This window comes from Pangasianodon hypophthalmus, chromosome 17 (assembly GCF_027358585.1).
Source record: "Pangasianodon hypophthalmus isolate fPanHyp1 chromosome 17, fPanHyp1.pri, whole genome shotgun sequence".
NCBI classification, from domain to species: Eukaryota; Metazoa; Chordata; class Actinopteri; order Siluriformes; family Pangasiidae; genus Pangasianodon; species Pangasianodon hypophthalmus.
In genome coordinates, this window is record NC_069726.1 from 16484052 (window position 1) to 16500596 (window position 16545).

The 16545-nt window shown below is 38.2% G+C and overlaps 2 protein-coding genes across 7 annotated transcripts in view; one reads left to right on the plus strand and one right to left on the minus strand.

Annotated features, from left to right (window-relative positions):
• Positions 1-14044, plus strand: LOC113543581 (interleukin-6 receptor subunit beta). Of its 6 annotated transcripts, none has more exons than XM_026941919.3 (17): positions 1-316; positions 415-498; positions 591-724; positions 2201-2494; positions 3210-3345; positions 3421-3605; positions 4803-4948; positions 5806-5959; positions 6067-6149; positions 6240-6438; positions 7132-7302; positions 7385-7480; positions 7756-7905; positions 7982-8122; positions 10157-10226; positions 10347-10428; positions 10506-14044. In XM_026941919.3, the coding sequence occupies exons 3-17, from the start codon at positions 673-675 to the stop codon at positions 10977-10979; spliced, it is 2433 nt and encodes an 810-aa protein (XP_026797720.3). In that variant the 5' UTR covers positions 1-316; positions 415-498; positions 591-672; the 3' UTR covers positions 10980-14044. The 6 variants fall into 6 exon arrangements, with proteins under 6 accessions (XP_026797720.3, XP_026797722.3, XP_026797721.3 ...); XM_026941921.3 differs by having other exon boundaries at positions 418-498; XM_026941920.3 differs by having other exon boundaries at positions 1-296.
• LOC113543547 (interleukin-6 receptor subunit beta) overlaps positions 13910-16545 on the minus strand; it is a 14721-nt gene continuing 12085 nt past the window's right edge. Inside the window, exon 16 of the mRNA XM_026941852.3 lies at positions 13910-16503. Within this exon, the coding sequence (XP_026797653.1) occupies positions 15946-16503 (558 nt within the window). The 3' untranslated portion in view covers positions 13910-15945. The remainder of the gene's footprint in view (positions 16504-16545) is intronic.

The following is a 16545-nucleotide window of genomic DNA, read 5'->3' on the forward strand; positions in this document are numbered from 1 at the left end:
TAGGTTCCTGCCGAGGATTTATAAATCCATCCGTCACCGGGACTCTAATCAGGATGAACCGGTTTCTGAAGATTGATAGTTGGATGAATGTTGGATCCTTTTGAGTGTTTGTTCAGAATAACTTTATTTGTTTTAGTTACTACTCCTTAGCCACATGCCAAACAGCTATTCTAGTAAAAACATCTAAGTAGATTTTACTCCACCTACTGTGGCGTATTATTTCGTGTTAGTGTGCTGTGCTGTTTGGAATGTAACCGACGTTATTGCATTTCCTCTTTATGATGAGCTACAGACTGGTGCGTGTCGCAACGCCTCTGTAAGCGCGTGCTTCCGATTACACAGTGCTCTTAGAAGAGTGCCAGGAGAGTTAACGCATGAACCTGAAAAATGAACCTGTCTTTATTTATCGTGCAGCAGTGCGATGATCACGATGACAACAGGATTGCTTCTGAACAGAACAGCGATGGCCACTGGCTCTGAGTAATAGGCGCTGAATGGGTGAGTGAGTGGCACATTTCTTCAGCTTATTCATCAGACTGATCAGAAATACACCAGACTGAAATGTCGGGACTTTTCTTTGCCATCTACAGCTTCAGAAAGGTGATCTGCTAAAGATCCGGGACAACACCAAAACCAAAGCGTTTGCACTTTTAGAAATTCGGATTAGTAATCATGCGGATTGCTTTGTTTCTTATGACAGCAGTTGTTCAGGTAGTGTGTAGAGGTGAGTGACCTATATTTATCTCCTCAAATTATATTCATTATTTATGTGTTGTGTTAAGGGGAAAAAAAACACTAAACAGTTCAATGTTACTGGAAATGGCATCCAAGTTCTCTGACAAATCGGATCTAATTCTAAGGAAGTGGATGAGCATGTCCCAGCCTGTTAAAAGCCTCTCTACTCCATTAAGTGCACTTCAGGCATCATATAAGCTGAGTGTACAGGCTAATCTGCTTGGGGGCGTGTCGCTTAAAAAAATGGGAAAATAAAAGCATAGTTTTCTACCTGAAGTTCCAAAACATGATGCCTGGGAGAGGTCATGGTGCTGTTTGGCTTGTGATGCACATCTGCTCTCAGAATGTGTTGTAAAACAAATGAAAAGCACACGTGCCCAGTGTAATAGGCACACTCTCAGAAAAAGAGTGCTGAACTATTTTTTTCTTGGCACTGGGGTGGTACACAGCTTTTGGTTCTGTTGCATGTAGTGTACATTTTAAAGAATTACTCTAAAAGCTATACATGAATGAATAAGAATGGTCCTTAAGATTGAGATATGTATAAGATGTACCCTCAAGGGTACCACCCCAGTGACAAGGATGTGCACACTTGAGTGGTTTTTTCCTGAGAATGCAAAAGGTTTACAAATGATGGTCTACAAAGAGAAGTAGCAATGCAGGGACAGGAGAGTGAAACTGGAAACTGGCCAAAAAAAAAAAAAAATAGGCCAAGCCCAAAATGGCAAAATCTGAAACTTTTAATGGTCTTAACAACAAATTATTGGTCAGGAAATGGGCATGAATTAAACAAATAGATAAAGAATTAGTTAGTAAAAGTAAATAGAGTTAGTATGGGATAGCTTTTCCCTCTGATTTCTTTAAATGTTTAAGCCTTGTGGCCCTTAATGGGCTGCATCAGGTGTGGCAGATACCCAAATAATGACTAATCTTTTAAGAAAAAAAAACGTTCCTGAAGATATTTTTGGAAAAATTTGTACACCCAGCCAGACATGTGTTAGTTTAAATTTTACATCAAACATTTTAATCATTGTCATGATTTTACCTTTGTTTACAAGAAGACTATATTAGTGAATTTCCCTCTTTCTAGCTTTTCCCCAAACAGTTCACTGTAGCAAAAATAAACCAGCAAATGGTGGCACAGGAGCTCTCAGGAGTGCGTTTTTTTTTTTTCATTTTCTGACCAATGATTTGTTGTTAAGACCATTAAAATCATAATATTTGCCATTTTGGGCTTGGCCCTTTTTTTTATCTGCCAAAAGCTCACGTTGTGAACTTTTTACTAATATTCATCCTTTTACCTGAAATAAAAATCTATGAACATGAAACATTTTACTTCCCCTTTCCCATGCTTGTGTTTACACTGTAAATAGGTTTATTGGTTTGTCCTCACTGATAAGATTTAGCTGTTTGAGATACCGTGCCCTTAATTCATGCGTCTATTTATACGCTATTTAATCTTCAGATCAGGAAGTCTGTGAAATTTTTCCGAGGAACCCAGTCGTCCCATATGGTTCCAATTTAACAATGTTCCTCAGCACTCCATCCAGTAGTGCCTGCCGCTCAAAGACGTCGTTCAATCCCAGCAGAATCTTCTGGACTCTCAATAAGAGGAAAATAGATGAGAGGTTTTATGACTTCAACTCCACCTTCGCCTCTGTGTCCATTCGCAATCTCTCTGTAGAAAAAGGCACAGTGGAGTGTTTTTTAAACGTTACTACCCCTGTCCTATTGCATGGCACCTTCATCCAGACATACCGTGAGTACTGAACATGTTAAACATGCAAATCCCCAACTATTATAATAATATGCATGCACCTAATATACTGAATAAGCTATACCTTTTTTGTCGTACTTTTTTAAATATATTTTCTGCATTGTAATTCTGCGTTTAGTTACATTTTCTGCGTTATAGAAAGGAAATTAGAAAACAGTTAATGTCCCAAAAAAAAAGGTTACAGAGGTTTTATAATTTTCCACATCTGGCTATGTGAATAATATGCGATGGTACATGCCCTGAAATTGCACACTGTGAATTTAAGTACACACATATAACATAATGTTAATACTGTGTGATCCCATTAAAAAATAAAACTACATGCCCACTACTTGCCCTCCATTTGGAAAAACTAACATGCAAAAATAAACAAAGCATGGGGGAAATGAAAACACATGCCTTCATGCCTTACATTTGTTTAAAAAAAAAAGGTAAGAGGTGAAAATAAACCAATCAAGTGGAAAAACAAAATGATGTAGAAAAATATATATGTAATTTTCCTACAAAAGTAATATTTTATTTTTTAAATAAATATATAATATTGAGAAACTGTTCATTCACTTATTTTTGAAAGCATCTTAGCTTTCTTAGCTGTACATATAGCTAAGAATTTTGTACAGTACTGTATGTTCAAAATGCAAAACTCAATGTTTACTATGCTGAATATACAAATGTCCACCCGTGATGTCTCTCTCAGCTCTTGTCAGCAGTCCCCAAAATGTCTCATGTATTGGAAAGATGAAGTCTGATCCTGATCCACCTTGGCCCAGAATAATCTGTATGTGGGATCATGAGCAATACAATACAGATATAAAGTACACAGTCCATCTGAAGTAAGTGACTGTCCAGCTTTCTCTGATTATGGGAACTGATTTTTTTTTTTTAATGAGTGATTGTATTTTTTTAAGTATGTGGGATTTCTGCAGGCAGAAAGAAGAATATAGTTGTGAATCACGGGAGAAAAATTGTGCATTCCCGGATGATGTGACTGTACTGTTAACTAGTAGACTGAGCATAAGTGTGAGTGCACAGAATTCCTATGGACATTCAGCTCGCTCCAATGAAGTTACCTACAATGAGGGTTGGGCTATTGGTAAGTAGCTGGAATTGGCACTTCATTGATTAAAATCTTTTTTTCTGCCGGATTGTAAAACAGCAGGTCAGGTTCAGCACGGATTGGATTTAGTTTAACAGAAAAGTCCACCATGAAACACATTAAATACATTTATAGCTGAGACCAAAAGTTTGCATACACCTAGGCTAAAGACATTCAGACTTCACACCTTTCATGTTCCAATACATTTCCTGTGTTAAGTCAATTAAAGAATCTGCTTTATTTCCATTAGAGGTCATTTCACAATACTAGATAAGAGAAAGATTTATTTCAGCTTTTATTTACTATATCAGATTTCCAGTGGGTTTACGTACACTTTGTTAGTATTTGGTAGTATTGCCTTTTGAACTTCAAACAATCTCTTGGTGTAGCCTTCCACAAGCTTCTCATAGGTGTAACTCAGTCAGGTTTGTTGGCCTCCTTGCTCAGACAAGATTTTTCAGTCCAGAATTTTTTTTATGGACTTCAAGTCAGGGCTTTTTTTGAGGGCCACTCCAGTACTTTCATTTTGTTGTCTTTAAGTCATTTTATCACAACTTTGGAGGTATGCTTAGGTTCATTGTCCTGCTGGAAGACCCAAGTGTTAATGTTCTGGCTAAAGTCTTGAGGTTTTGCTTCAGTATTTCTAAATAATTCTACTTCCTCATGATTCCATCTATTTTCTAAAGTGCAGCAGTCCCTTTTCCATCAAAATACCCCTATGGCATGATGCTGCCAACCCCATGCTTCACAGTTGGGATGGTGTTCTTGTATACACACTTGGCCATGGAACACCTGAGCAGCCAATTGTTCAATTACTTTTGGTTCTTTAAAAAGTGTGGGGAGCATGTGTAATTCTTCTTTTTCACCCGATTAGGATGTAAATACCCGCAAATTAAAGCAGAAAGTCTTCACTTTTAGCTCATATTCATTATTTCATTTCAAGTCCAATATACTGTGGTAAACAGCTAAAATAACAATACCTTTGTCAATGCCCAAATATTTATGGACCTGACTATATATTAAAAATTAAAAGAAGCTCCACATGGCACCTGAGATGGACACTTGGTGAAATGTGCCTAATATGTGCTTAATTATTTTAATTGTTTTGGGGACCCTGGGTACAATCACTCACTGTTAGTCAGTTTCTCTGTGAATTGCTTAACCTGGCCTGATCATGTCATATATGTGCTCTAGTTCAAATGGATTCACCAGGAGATGTTATCGCTGAGCCTTTGCCCACCGGTCTCAGAGTGTCGTGGAAGTTTGAACAGCAATCATGGATTGACGTGGAGGATACGGAGTGTGAAATACGATTACATGAAAACGGTTCATATACTGAGGTGTGTCTCAGCATGAAGTCCTGAATGATTAAAGTCTGTGTGCTACGTGTTGTGTATAAATATGTGTTGTTACGCAGCTTTAGATTTTACCCAGATATTATATGCTTCTGATTTATTGTATAATGAGTTGAGGATTTTCTTAGTGAAAAGCTAACATTAGCAGTCTAGGAGTGATATAACAAGATCTATATGGATGTGTGCATCGTGTTTATTTTAGCATACTTGTTTTATGTTACAGTACATCACTAGTTTTGTTGCCCGTGGCAAACCTTAAAGAAACAAGTGCCTGAATATGAGTAGTGAAATTAGAAAAGAAAAAAAAGGGCTTGACCTTGTTACTCACATGTGGTTATGTGAATAATATGTAATCACATATGGAAAAACCTGTGATGGTACGTTTCAACATTGATATTGCACATGACCTCATGTCACAATATGTGAAAAAGGACTATTCATTCAAATTATTATGAAAAATGAAACCCCACACCCAATATATGTAAATATAACATGGAAAAAAGACAAACTGTGCAAAAATCACAAGTGAAAATAAAAACACATGCGTAAAATATATGAACCATAACATGTGATGTGTCTAAAAATGTGCAAAACTATACCCTAGCATGTGAAGCGCATGTGACTTTCTGAATAGGACACTGTGTAAAGCCCTTTGGAAATGTAAGCCAAGCTGCATTGTAGTTCATTTTTCACCGCTCAGTGCCGTGAGGTGATCAGTCATGCTGCACAAACCTTTGGATGCTTTGACTTGAGAGCAAGTTTTCACATGTGATTTTCCACCTGTGTTGTAACAATGGCTGTCACATTTTCTCAAGCTTCTCTCAATCATCCTTGTCTTGTAGCCTGTGGTGAAAAGCGTGAAAATCGGCTTAAGCAGTGTGGAAGTGACTGAGGTGAAACCATGTACCAACTATACAGTGTCGGTGCGCAGTAGGTTTCTCGGCTCAGTCTGGAGCCCATGGAGCCACGCTGTTACAGCACTCAGTTATCTCAATGGTACCATTTTAGTTGCTAGCCTTATTAGTTTTGTGTGTAAAATAACACATATCTTCTAGACATGATGTTATTTTCCATTCAGTAAAAACATTTTCTTCCTTTGACAGTCAGTAGCTTACAGTTCCATCTCTGGAGATCCAAAAGTGTGTTGGGTAACAGGGGGAGAAGAACAGTGCACCTTATGTGGAAGGTAGGATGGCATTTAAAGAAGGTTCTAGCAGTCAGGTTCATGACGCTGAATGAATCTGAAATGATCTGATCTGATTTTTGTTTCTTTTAGGGAGTCCCACCATCATGTAAAGCTTTTGATGAATATTGTGTCTTCTGTGACTCTCTGAGGCTTCCCGAATGCTTTGGGCCCTACCAAAGTCATACGTTTGTTACTTTAGATGAACATCCACACAGAATAACTGTGGCTGTGTTTCGCAATGAAACGAGTCTCAATGAAGCTTCTATTGAGGTACCTGCCATGGCAGAAGGTGAGACAGTTTAGCAAGGAATAAAACATGTCAAGGTGGGCTGTTACAGGAAAATAATCAGTGATGAATCAGGGGTGGTGTGATATTTCTTTCAAATTGATTATTATCCTATAACAGCACATCTCAAAGTGTTTCAAAGAATTTTTTTTATACCACAGCAATTTAACAACACTTGCAATTCTTTATTCATTAAAGAGCGACACATTCCTGTAATCTCTTATGTTATAGCAGCTATAAACAGTCACTCCCTCACTTTCTCTTGATGGTAATAAGACAGAAAAAAATGCAGCTTGTCATATTACTGAGAAAACACAAAGGTGGAAACAGCTTTACCTCTGACAGTTACTCTTATCCTGTTCAGGTTCAAACTCATAAACATTAAATAAACATCTCACTATATCTACCAGCAGACTTTTTTCCTTTTTTTTAATAATCTGTTTATAATTCGTATTAGATGATGACGAGCGTCCTTTATACAAGTCCCTGGGAGTAGATTCAATATTGTTTTAAAACAATACATTACAAACCTGTGATTTGAGTTACAGCCGACGCTACTGTCAGAGTTGCCGTTGTAGAACACCTTCTGAACAATCAGGACAGAGAATTCAACAGCGCTGTGCTATTAGTGAGATTACCAAAGAAATTAAAATGCCATCAGGCCCATTAATACGTTTATTTTTGTTTTCCATTCAGAGGTAAATTTACCTCCGGTTAGGAATATTAGTGTGTTTGTCCAACATGGATATATCCATATCACCTGGGAGAAGCCCAGTCTTCCTGTCAGTGGATATATAATAGTCTGGAACAGTACTGCCGAAAACCACATGTGGGAGCACACCCTGGAAACCAGTTTCATTCTGAAGGGTATGTACACGTATCAAATCCTGGCAGTGTTTATATATTCTTTAAATCCATTTTATATATTTACATATTCTTTAAATGCCAGGTGATCCTATCACCCTCTACACCATGTCACTGACCCCACTCTATCAAGATGGTCCTGGAAATGAAACTACTCTTCATAATTGCAGCCAAGAAGGAAGTGAGTACAAATAAAAGAGGCCAGATTTGGAAAAATGTAATTTCAATTATTATCTGAAATATATCCTTTTAAGTAGTCTACACTAGAAAAAAATGGTTCCATCTAGCACCCTTAAGGAACCTTTCACTGTCCCAGGAACCCTTGAGGAACCATGTAATAGAATTGTCTGTATTCCTATCAGCAATGGAGAAATTCTGGATAAACCAAATCAAACACATTTTTTCTCCTTGTCATTAAAACTCTAATTAAAATGTATACCTTTTGTTCTGTTGTAGCCCTAACAGAGGTGTCTGGGGTCCAAGTGACTGGGGTTAGTGACACACACGCGGAGATCCAATGGTTGCCGGTATTACCAACTCAGTGCTGTGCGTTTGTACTGAACTACACAGTGTTCTACAAAACATACAATCAGCCAAAAACCAGAAGTAAGTCTGATATGGGTGGGAGTCCATTGCCTAAACTTGGTGACATTGCATAGATATTGATGTTCTGTTTGTATAGATGTCACTGTGGGACCGAGTCAGCACCATGTCATTTTGGAGGACCTGCAGGCCAGAACAGCGTACAGCGTTTATGTCATGGCCAGTACAGTGGCTGCTTCTTCCAAGAGTGTGCCAATCATATTCTCAACGAAGCTCAATAGTAACTCTTAACAGTTCTTTTTACACAATGATTTTTTTTTTTCAATTATAATTATTATTTTATTGAGAGTTTATCTATTATCTTGTTTGGCATACACCCAGACATCACTTTATTTACCAGTTAGACTGTAGCCCATCTGTTACTCTGTGCAATTTATCAGCCCACCACCAAGAGCCTTCTGACCTGAGATGATAAAAGTACCAAAATTCTTTAGTAAAGTCAATGTGTAATTACTCATCTAAATAAAGCTCTAAAGCGTCTAAATACAGCTTCACGTTATTGATTAAAGTTAAAGTAGTAAAGCATTAACTCATTATTTTATTAAACGTGTGAAAGTAAAAGTACAAGAAAGATTCACAAAACAAAAGTTGTCTGCCTCAAATCGATTATTTTAGTTACTGATGGTAAATAAGTGTCCCATTCTCCAAAGAACCAAGTAATGTGGGAAAACATCAGCAAAAGCTAATTAACAACAGCTTTATTCCTAATCTCCCAAACGTTAGCTAGCATGCTAATAACCCTGGAGGACTAGTGGTTAGGCCACAGTGCTCTCACCGCTGAGGGCTGGGTTCGATTCTCGGCCAGGGAACCGACCCCAGCCACTGGGGTTATGAGCAGCAGTGTGTTCCCAGTGCCAGTCCCAGGCCAGGATAACATTGGGGAGGGTTGCGTCAGGAAGGGCATCTGGCATAAAAACTGTGCCAAATCAAATACGCGGACCAGTGATCTGCTGTGGTGACCCCTCATGGGTGCAGTTGAGAGAGCAACAACATAGTTGCAGATAGATTACTGTAATGGAAATTATGACTCATTTTTACCGTCACATCTGTTAAAGTTTAGATTTGTTAGGACTTTAGATCAACTCCTTGAAACTCATAACTAACTATATCAAAATATATGAGTATAGAGAAATGTAGTGATGTTTGAAAATATAGTGACTAGAAAGTAGAGATTTTTATTTTGAAATGTAGTTAGCAAAAGTCAAAAGTATTAGGTGAAAAAAAACCCAAGGATAGATAGTTAAGGGTAAGACTTAAGTATAGTAACAAAGTAATTATACAGGGTGTCTCAAAAGTCTGCATACATAGGAGAAATTAACACTTTTTAGCAAAATGTAACTTTATTTACAAAACATCCTCTACATGGTTGTCATTTCTTTGTAAAAACACACGGAGTTGTCTCTCTCACTCATGATGAACTTGTGTTAACACATCTGGCGTTATGCATGTACTTACATGTCCATTGCAACCTTACGACAGCTTCCTGATCCAGCCATGAGAATGATTTCAATATGTTCTTCTTTTGTCAAAGGCATTCTTAAAGGCTATCCGAAACAAAATATAGAATATAAATATAAACTAAGTATGAAAGATTTTGGAAGACATTTTGCTAAAAAGTGTTAATTTCCCCTATGTATGAAGACTTTTGGAACATCCTGTACCTGCGGATCAGATATTTGGGTGTTGGTCCATTCCTAGCATAGCAGTGACACGGTCATGATAGTCACGTCACACTGTATTGTACTGGTACGATGATATAAACGATGATATGACACCCACGATTGACAGGTCAGAGAGTAGTGCCATCCCTCCCTTCCAGAGAGCACAGCCAATTTTGCTTTCTTGGACTCCTGGCCATGGATGGCTGTGGCATCATCAGGATTCAGACTCGTGATTTCCTGATGATAGGGTAAACACTTTCCTTTTGTGCCACTTGGGAGCTGCTTCTATACTGCACAATTTCTGAGCACAGTTTCCCTGTTGGCTGCATATTTTTGGTTGCTGGACTGCCTACTAAAATGCCACTACCATGTCAGAGTCGCTGGTTTACTGAGAATGAGCCGCCACACCAGTAATATCTCAGGGTCATGGTCGAGGGGGAGCTGACAAATTGTGCATAGCCATAGCTGGTCTACAATCAGTGGTTAAATGTCTGAGTGTGAATTCAAGGTATGTGCGCTTGTAAAAGTTACTGACAAGTTTGTTTCATGTGCAAAGTTTCAAGCTCTGACTTTTTTCTTCTTCCCATTTTCAGATAAAGTTTTCCTTATTGTGATTGCCTGCTGTGTTGGCCTGATCCTGCTGCCCATGCTTGCTGTGACGATGTGAGTAACTACCTTATCTTTCTATAATGGCTTAGTATTTATTTCCACAGGTATTGTCATGTTCCACAATACCTGTGGAAATAAATATTGTGTTGATATAACTGTTTCTTGCCCCTATAGACAAAGGAAATTCTTGAGTAAAAAGATTCCAGACCCACGATTCAGTTCTCTGTCCATGTGGCCATCAGACAATTGTAGAAAGGTATGTCTTATTTGTTGTTTCTAGGTGCTGAAAAATAAAAAGTAGACACATAAAATAAATGCTGCCTTTTTTCCCAGCCGTGGCGCCTACTCCCAGTGCCTGGAGGCAGGGACACAGAGAAAATTCTGCCATGTCATGTGGACAATGAGGTCATCAGTGTTGCCCCAACAAGCAAAAACGATATGGCTATAGTGAAGGCTTTGACAGATATCCAGAATATAGCAACACATAAAACAACATCACAGACAGAAGCCACCCCACTGGCTGCCAGTTTTTCTGAAAAAGGACAGCTGCCATTTGGAGGGAAAGAGCAAAGAGTTCCTCCTGTACCATCACTGGATCTCCAGACTTCAGAAATTTGTTCTCTCCCCCCTAGTCATTCACCGTACAGGAAGCAAACCCCAATAAGCAGCCCTGTGGAGTCGCCTACTAAACCTCAATGGTCAGATGAGACAGAGGCACTGCTGACACCAAAGCTCAAAAATGCAACTTACTTTACGAGTTACGTAACGTTGGACATGTTTGAACCTGGGAAACACCCAACCAAGTGACGTCTTTGACACAGTGGTCAGTTTTTTTTTAACCTCATGTTATTATTGTGTGTCATTACTACAGCTGTGATGTGTGTATCTAGAGCATTCAGAGCATCCAGTAACCAGTAATACCCAGAATTACGTTCTTTTCACACACAGGATGAATTATTTGCCAAGTAGAAGGTGTTTTTGGATCAACAAAGAAGTTAAATTAGAATAAATTAAGAAAGCATTCATCATATTGGTACTACCTTCATTTTTCACTTCCTTAGTTAAAAAAAAAAAAAAAAAGTTTAGCTAAAATTGCAGCCTTAATTACACCATCTGACATTTATGTAGCATCAGACAGTGACTGCAGTTGAAGTTAACTAGGTAGTTAGCTGGGTTATGTCAGCGCAATGCTACATTAAAGTAGCTGGCTAGCATACCTAATGCCTCACTGTTAATATCATAATGCAGTTAACAGTGAGGTAGAGTTTTGGTTAGAACCTTTTTGATAACTCAACCTAAAAATGTTGCCAGATATTAGATATTTCTTAAATTGTTTAGTTATTAAAATAGCTAGGTTAATATGTTACATTATACTCCGTGGCCATGTTCCAAGCTAAAAGATCTTACTTTTTTACATCAGTTAGCTGCTAGCTAGCTGCACAGTGAAGCACAGTGAATGATGGCTACCTAGCTTAATAGTATTATTACCTTGCAAGCAGTAGCTCTGAAGATACACAGCTAGCAATGTGTGCTATTTAACTGTCTAATTATAACTGGTACTTTATGATTTTATTAAGCAGTAAAAAAGGTTATTACTAGAGATGGCACCAATCTGATACCCAGGATCGATATTCAGGCGATACCAGCAAAATGGTGCGTCAGATATCAGAGTGATCCGATCCAGAATTGAGTTTGGAAAGAATATTTTTGGAACTGTAAATGTTTACATATAAAAAGTCACTTGATTTTTTATTATATTTATACATTATACTTTATTCTAATTGCAACATAAATGATTTTTGTCTGAAAGCTTTGGTTTTGTGTAAGTTGTGGTTTTAGCTACGTATTTTGTCCTGTCTATTTTTTTAAGTTTAAAATTTTTATTTTTTTATAAATCATTTTTAAAGAAAAAAATATCAGATGGCTATCAATAACAGCTGATACTCAAGTATCTCCCAGTATCATGCCAACTTTAGTTTATTATTAATATCACATGATCAAGTTTGCAACTGGCAGTCAATATTTAACTTAAAGAAGCACAGCCTTCTTCATGTGTTTCATAGTTAAAAAAAAAAGCAAAAAAAATGTGGATATTCAGGCATGAATAATGTATAGCTAGGATGTTTAGATGGCATTATCACTGCATTTTAATGGAAGATTATAGAGTAACAATAATTTCATCTTCTAAGAGAGGATCACAGATGAATAGTGGATAAAAAGACCAGGAACATGAGCTGACCAGATGTCCAGACTGATTTTTGTTGATGTTGTTGTTGTTGAACCAATGGACACTGGTAACTTGGCAAAATCAGGATGTGGTTGTAGATACTCCAGACTTCAATATATCCTCAATGTTCTCATATACACTGCCTGGCCAAAAAAAAAGTTGCACAATCTAATATTTTGTTGCACTGCATTTAGCTTTGATTACGGCACGCATTCGTCCTGGCATTGTTTCAACAACCTTATGCAACTTCACAACATTTATTTCCATCCAGAATTGCATTAATTTTTGGCTGAGATCTTGCATTGAGGACAGGAGAGTCTAACCACTCCGTAAAGTCTTTTCCAGCACATCCCAAAGACTTTCAATGGGGTTAAGGTCAGGACTCTGTGGTGGCCAATTCATGTGTGGAAATGATTCCTCATGCTCCCTGAACGACTCTTTCACAAGTTAAGCCTGATGAATCTTAGCATTTTCATCCTGGAACATGCCTGTGCCGTCAGGGAAGAAAAAGCCCATTGATGGGATAACCTGGTCATTCAGTACATTCAGGTGCTCAGCTGACTTCATTTTATTGCCGCACAATGAGGCTGAGCCTAGACTTGACCAGCTGATGCAACCCCAGATCATAACACTGCCTCCACAGGCTTGTACAGTAGGCACTATGCATGACAGGTAAATCACTTCCTGCATTTCCCTTCTTACCCTGACACGCCCATTGCTTTGGAATAGGGTAAATCTGATTTTATCAGACCACAAGACCTTTTTCCATTGCTCCACAGTCCAGTCTTTATGCTCCAGAGCAAATTGAAGTCATTTTTTCCGATTAGCCTCACTAACAAATGGCTTTCTTGTGGCCACACAGCTGTTTAGTCCCAATCCTGTAAGTTCTCATCACATTGTGTGTGTGGAAATGCTCTTACTTTCACTATTAAACATAGCCGTGAGTTCTGCTGTCGATTTTTTTACGATGTGACTTCACCAAACGTTTTAAAGATCTCAGATTCAAGATTTTTTTCCGACTACATTTCTGCTGTAAAGTTGGTGGTTCACCACTATTCTTCCAGGCTTTAATAATGCACTGGACATTTCATAACCCAGTTCCAGTGATTTCAGCAATCTCCTTAGTTGTTTTCTTTCAATTTTCCCCTTCAGTAACGTCTTTTCCACGACCATGAGAAACGTAATCTGCCATGGTTGTTTAAGAAATGAGAAGCTACACACTGCATCAGTTAAGGTTAAAAGAATTGTTGCCAGCTGAAACATTAATCACTGCAGTAATGATCCAATCATAGGCTCTTAAGTATTTGCTTATTTAAACCCAAACAGCGACCTTTTTTTTTTGGCCAGGCAGTGTATTAGGTTTTGTTTGTGTGCCTTGTGTTTATCTTCTGTTGTACTAGCCACATGTTTTTCTTGCAAATGGACTCTAGTACACTTGTTACCTCTGGCTGTGTTTGTGCATGTCCTGAAGCACATATGGATTAATGAACTCAAAGAGAAAAAAGACTGATTGTGATAAATGAACCTTTATTTCTCATATGGTTACTACAAAGTGTAATGTCAGTGAATACTTTTCACAAGATACTAGAAATGGATATGTGAAAAAGCATGCATTAAACAGGTCTCCTGCTCTCTAACTTCAAAATTACTGTAGTGTTGAGTTATTTTTGTATACATACACACAATTTTTATCCATGTGGAGTATGGACATCCTGAAAAACTGGCTGAAGCTCCATAGTAGGTGGCAAAAAGTGCAACAATACTTGGGAAATACACAAGTCCTAGATTCTTCAGAGATTTCACTTGTCCTAAAACGCACTCTGGGTGCCAGTACTTCTGAGTCAGTACTGACAGTCGTAAATGTAAAGTGAATTAGGCTGAAAATCAACCTCAGTCCAACAAATGTAACGTTCCAAAACAACCAACTCTTGGTCACAAACAAATACTAACCACAATTAATCGTGCCTAAGCTGGGGTAAGTACATGATGAAACTTTGGGAAACATTTTAAAAAGCACTTGTGGCAATGGTCTTTCTGCACATACTTTCAAAATAATAAAAGCTTCACTATATTCCGAAAAAAAAAAAAAAAAAAAATCCAAGACCTTTTCCTTTAAACCAAAAAAAAAAGGTAAATCAGTAACTGAACACATTAGACTGAATATAAGGCCTTCTCAAAATGAATTTCATCATCTTACTCTTTTAGAGTAAATATTTACATTGGGCTTAACAGTTGAATGGCTCAGCCACTTATACAGTGCCCTCCAGACATATTGGCACCCTTCATAAAAAACATGCAAGAATTATTGTAGAAAAGAAACATTACACACAATAATTCAAAATATACACTCAAACAATAAGAGGAACCATTTATATTTTTTTCTAACAAAAAAAATCAGTCATTAGAACATTTTTAAAATAGATTTTTTTCTCTCAAAAATATTTGCCAATATTATTGACACCCCGAAAGAATATTTCAAATAAATGCAGAGAAACTGTCATTCTTGAAAAACTTTGCACTCGGTCCACAGGATCTGTTGTTGCCTTTAACCATGATCCTGTTTTTGTGGTTATACATTTTAAGGTTGCAGGCTTGTAAAATCCCTTCATCATCCATTACCATGGAGAAAACAAGGAATTTAAAAAAAAGACAGATGCTACATAAATAAAAACTACACAGGTAGTTAAAAATATCATTAGGCACAGTTTTAACCAGAATGTCTGAAATGGCTAGAAATTTTACAGGAATTTGACCCATGAACACACTGTTCCACCTTAAAATCAGGTGGAGGAAAAGAGCCCAGAGATCTCAGTTTTAGAACTGAACAGTTGAATTGATTCTTGTACAATGCTATTTTCAAAACAACAAGCTGTTTGCAAGCGTTGCAAGAAAGAAGTCCCTTCTGAGAGCTCCTCAACTTCACCAAGCATCATTAAAACCATAATTGGCATCATGTGTTGTAGTCAGAGGAGTTCAAAATGTTTTGCTCATACACTTTATCAGCAATATACCTCTACAAGTGTAGATACTACAGGAAGAGTCTCAGTGCAGTTATTCTTTTCAAGGCAGTGTTTTGTAGGGAAAAATGGTGCTACTTCTTTCTTTGGAAAAAAAAAAAAAAGTTATAAACTATAAAACTATACAATCTCCATGTACATTTGAGTTTAAAATAACACTTATTGAATGCTATAGACTATATTTTGCTCATTTTCATGAAAGCCAATAATTCTGGAGGGTACTGTATATGCTTTAAACCTATAGCATGTGTAACATTACAAAAGCAACTTGCAAGTACTCAAACACTAAATTAAAAAAGTGTCAATATACAAAATTAAACTGTCATTGCCAGTACTTATGCGGATATTAAACATGGCAATAATATAATTTTATCTGAAAACTGAAACAACACAGTCATGAGACAACCAGTTTCTTAAATTTAGCAGCAGTTAGTGTGAAACTTAAATGGGCTTTGAAACATGGCAATGAAAATCGGGTCACCAGAAGAAGGCACAAGATTGCGCTAACATTGATAGTGTTTTTGTCCTCTCACTGTGGACGGTAGCCACTCTGTTGCGGCATGTAACCAGGGGCAGGTCCTGGAGGATCCTCAGTCAGAGTGGGCGAGTCTTCCTCCTCCATTGGACTAAAGCTCAAAGAGCCAAAGCTAGGGTCCTCTCCCTCGTCCATGTGCAGCTGCTCCAGGCCTCTACGTCGTTTGAAGTAGCAGTTTGTGTGGTGGCCGCTGGCCTCAGACAGGTGCTCTGGGTTTTCCTCACATTCCAGTAGCGGCTGGGTCGATTCAGAACGGGAGAACGTGGCCGCCTGTGTGCCGGGGGTCTGGCCTTTATAGCCACTGCTCACTACAGCGGAGTACTGCACAGTGCTGGCCGTGGTCTGGCCCGAGTCGGCCTCGTCATTGGACGACACGCTCTGGCGCGGAGTGGACATGCCGGACGAACCACCGATGCCGCTGCTGCGCTCCTCTGAAAAGTACTTCTTGAGTGGCATCACTGCCTTATCCTCATCACACAGGGACTTTCTATCATCCATGTCTACCTCCACCACGCTCACCTCTGCCAGGATGCTTTCTTTTGGAGTGTCCGGCTGAGGGAGAGCAAAGAGGTAATTAGCTTCTTATGCACAAAA

What these genes read in the sequence shown, in the direction of transcription:
- LOC113543581 (XM_026941919.3), top strand. Translation starts at nt 673, where the DNA reads ATGCGGATTGCTTTGTTTCTTATGACAGCAGTTGTTCAGGTAGTGTGT. An exon ending in CACCTTCATCCAGACATACC is followed by an intron (nt 2,495 to 3,209) that starts GTGAGTACTGAA and finishes TGTCTCTCTCAG; the next exon opens with CTCTTGTCAGCAGTCCCCAA. An exon ending in AGCACTCAGTTATCTCAATG is followed by an intron (nt 5,960 to 6,066) that starts GTACCATTTTAG and finishes TTCCTTTGACAG; the next exon opens with TCAGTAGCTTACAGTTCCAT.